This window comes from Choloepus didactylus (assembly GCF_015220235.1).
Source record: "Choloepus didactylus isolate mChoDid1 chromosome 25 unlocalized genomic scaffold, mChoDid1.pri SUPER_25_unloc1, whole genome shotgun sequence".
Lineage (NCBI taxonomy): Eukaryota > Metazoa > Chordata > Mammalia > Pilosa > Megalonychidae > Choloepus > Choloepus didactylus.
The window spans coordinates 1,403,922-1,407,099 of NW_023637606.1; the positions used below are offsets into that span (position 1 = coordinate 1,403,922).

General features: G+C 66.4%; 1 protein-coding gene across 2 annotated transcripts; it reads left to right on the top strand.

Moving 5' to 3' along the window:
* The first annotated feature begins 651 nt into the window (after nucleotides 1-651).
* Nucleotides 652-2,849, top strand: IZUMO4 (IZUMO family member 4). Of its 2 annotated transcripts, XM_037824085.1 has the most exons (10): nucleotides 652-872; nucleotides 952-1,032; nucleotides 1,117-1,188; nucleotides 1,502-1,528; nucleotides 1,624-1,699; nucleotides 1,796-1,843; nucleotides 1,926-1,940; nucleotides 2,203-2,220; nucleotides 2,426-2,440; nucleotides 2,526-2,849. In XM_037824085.1, exons 1-10 carry the CDS (start codon nucleotides 659-661, stop codon nucleotides 2,614-2,616), a joined length of 657 nt encoding a protein of 218 aa, XP_037680013.1. In that variant the 5' UTR covers nucleotides 652-658; the 3' UTR covers nucleotides 2,617-2,849. The 2 variants fall into 2 exon arrangements, with proteins under 2 accessions (XP_037680013.1, XP_037680014.1); XM_037824086.1 differs by lacking the exon at nucleotides 2,203-2,220.
* Nucleotides 2,850-3,178: the final 329 nt, after the last annotated feature.

Consider the following 3,178-nt stretch of genomic DNA (forward strand, 5'->3'; position numbering starts at 1 on the left):
CGCGCCTCTCGCCCCGCCCTGCCCCGCGGAGGGACACGGAGGCCGCAGACCCCGCCCCGCGGAGGGACACGCCAGCCGCAAGCCACGCCCAGTCCCCGCCCACGAGCGCCGGATCTATATCTCTTAAAGGGCCAGCGCCGTCGGTCCCGGCGGGCGCCGAGGGGCCCACGACCTGACTGAGACGCACGAGGTCAAGGGTTCCGGAGGCCACCCGGGAAGACGGGGCGCCTCGACCGGCCCAGGACCTTGCTCGAGGACCGAGGGGCTGCCCCGCCCCGGCGCTTACTGTTGCCTAGCAACTGGGGGCGGTGCCTGATGCCATTGACTGGCGCCCTCAGCGCGAGGCTTCGGACGGAGCTTCCGCAGTAGTCGGAGCGGGGGGCGGAGCGCCTGCGTGAGGCGGAGCCAATCCGGGGCGGAGTCCGCTCTGAGTGGCGGAGGATGGGCGGGGCTTGGCGCCGGGGCCGGCGCCGTCAGTTGCCCGGGGAGGCGGAGTCCGCGCGGGGAGGCGTGGCGCGGACGGCGCCGTTGGTTGGTGCGCGGCCGGGGGCGTGGCGCGGGCGGCGCCGTTGGTTGGTTCGCGGCAGGGGGCGTGGCGCGGCCGGCGCCGTTGGTTGGCCGGCGGGCGGGCGGGCCGGCGGGCGGGCGGGGGCGGGCCATGGCCCTGCTGGTGTGGCTGGGCCTGACGGCGGCGCTGGCCCACGGCTGCCTGCACTGTCACAGCAACTTCACGGAGAAGTTCTCCTTCTACCGCCACCACGTGAACCTCAAGTCCTGGTGGGTGGGCGACATCCCCGTGTCCGGCGAGCTGCTCTCCGACTGGAGCCAGGACACGATGAAGGAGCTGCACCTGGCCATCCCCGCCGAGATCAGTGAGTTCCGGACCCCCGCCAGGGCCAGCCCCGGCCCGAGACCCCCGGGCCTTCACCCGCCTCCCCCTGCCGCCCCCAGCCCGGGAGAAGCTGGAGCAAGTGGCGAAGGTCGTGTACCAGAGGATGGATCTGCTGTACCGGGGAAAGATGTACTTCCCGGGTAAGGGCGTGGCCGCACCCCCGCCGGGGACCCCTCCCCGGACCGCCTGGGTCTGACCCGCCTCCTCCGGCCTCCCCCCGTCAGGGTATTTCCCCAGCGAGCTGCGAGCCATCTTCAGGGACCAGGTGCACCTCATCCAGAACGCCATCATCGAAAGTGAGCAAGATGGGGTCCCGAGGGGAACCCCTGGCACATTCGGGAGCCCCCACACGGCTGGAGGGATGTGCCTAAGGCGCCTGGATTGGGGCCCTTAGATCAGTCACAGCAGGGACACGGGACAGAGAGGGGACCCCAAGAGGGTCACAGGCACCCAGCACAGAGCCTTGAACAGGACACGCCACCAGTTGCAGCCCCTGCCCCTGGGGTTGCTTCCGTTCCTTCCTTCCCTCTGGAAACCGAGGCGCACACACAAAATCCAGGTGTGCCTGCGGCCCAGGTGAGAGCCCGCTGTCTCCTTGTCCTCCAACAGGCCGCATTGATTGTCAGCGTCACTGCGGTAAGTGGAGCTTTTCCGCCCTGGTGGTGGGGCACGGTGGTGGCACCCGGGTCGTGGCGGGAGAGGGTAGTCCGCGGCCCTCTCGTGCGTTGCAGGAATCTTCCAGTACGAGACCATCTCCTGCAGTAACTGCACAGACTCCCACGTTGTCTGCTTTGGCTACAACTGCGAGTAGGGGATTGGGAAGGGTGGGTGGCTGGCTGGGGGCTCTGCCATCTGTGTGGGGTAGGGGTCCTGCCTCGCACCCCAAAGCCCCTGTCCTTGTAGGTCATCAGTGCAGTGGGAGACAGCCGTGCAGGGTCTCCTCCACTACATGTGAGTTGGGGTCCTTGGGCGGCTGGGCTGGGCTCGACTGAGGCCACTTGGCCTCCTGAGTCCGTCCTTGCTGTCGTTGCAGAAATAAGTGGCACAAGTAAGTTCCTCTTTCCTTAAATCCCACAAGTTGTGTCAGAGGCAGCGTGTGCAGAGTGAGTACATGTGGGACACGGGGGCTTCTCTGTACTCAGCCGTCCTGGTGGGACAGCCGCTCTGCGGGCTGCTGCAACCCCCTGCCCACAGCAGGCGTGGCCCAGTGGGGCCCAGAGGCTGCATGTGTGTCCTGGTGGAGGCGCCCGAGGTTAAGGGCACAGCCTCACTGCGTAGTGTCTAACAGGGGCCCTTGTCATGTCTTTCAGAGAGGACATCAAGACAAGGTAGGGCCACCCTGGCCTGGCCTTCTGGAGGGGAGGCAGGGGGTGGACAGAGGGACGGACGGAGGGAGGGGGCCAGGCAGGGCTTTGTGCCTCGGCTATGCTGGGGATGGGATGCCACGTCTCCCAAGTGTGCCCCCGTGGCCACTTCACGGACAAACCATGAGCTGCTCCCCTTCCTCCTCCTGCATGGATCCTGGGCACACAGGAACACCCCAGCCTTGTGAGTAGTCAGGGAGGGGGGTGTAAACCAGTCAAGGGATTACAACCCTTCCTGGCAGAGCACTGATGGCCCCTTTCCCCGGCAGCCTGATCTCGCCGGGCTTCACGTGCCTGGAGCCCCCTCTCCTCGCCAACCTGACCCTGGAGAACGCGTCCGAGTGCCTCACCCAGCACTGAGGCCCCAGAGGAGCCCCCGGTGCTGCTGGGGGCAGACCCAGCTTGGCTGTCCCAGCCGCACCCCATCGGGGCAGGCTGCTTGCTGCCCTTGGGGATCCCCCCTGTCCTAGCCCAAGGGGCCCCAGGGATGGGAGGGGGAAAGGGAGATTGGTTTGTATATAATGAGATCAGAGAGCGATTTGCTGTATTGATTAAACTACCCATTTGTTTCTTATAGAAAGAGTTCTTGGGGTAGGAAGAGCTGTGGGGAGCCGCGGGGATGGGGGCCTGGTCCAGGGGGTGGGGGGCCATAAAGGGCAGCAGTTATGGGCCCCAGGTGGACCCCAGGCCAGCCAACTCAGAGCCCACCCTTGGGGACCCCAGTGCGCCCCCCACAAGGGCCTCCAGAGAGCCAGCCTCCAACTCCCAAACAAATCCCACCGCGGCCCACCCAAAGCATGCACGGATGGGTGTGCAGGGAACAAATGCACGAAAGTGGGTTCCCCTGGGTCCTCAAAGCAAGACTGCAGTTTGGGTCCAGAAAGGGCCAGCAGATGGGGTGCAGTCACCGTAAGCTGGACCC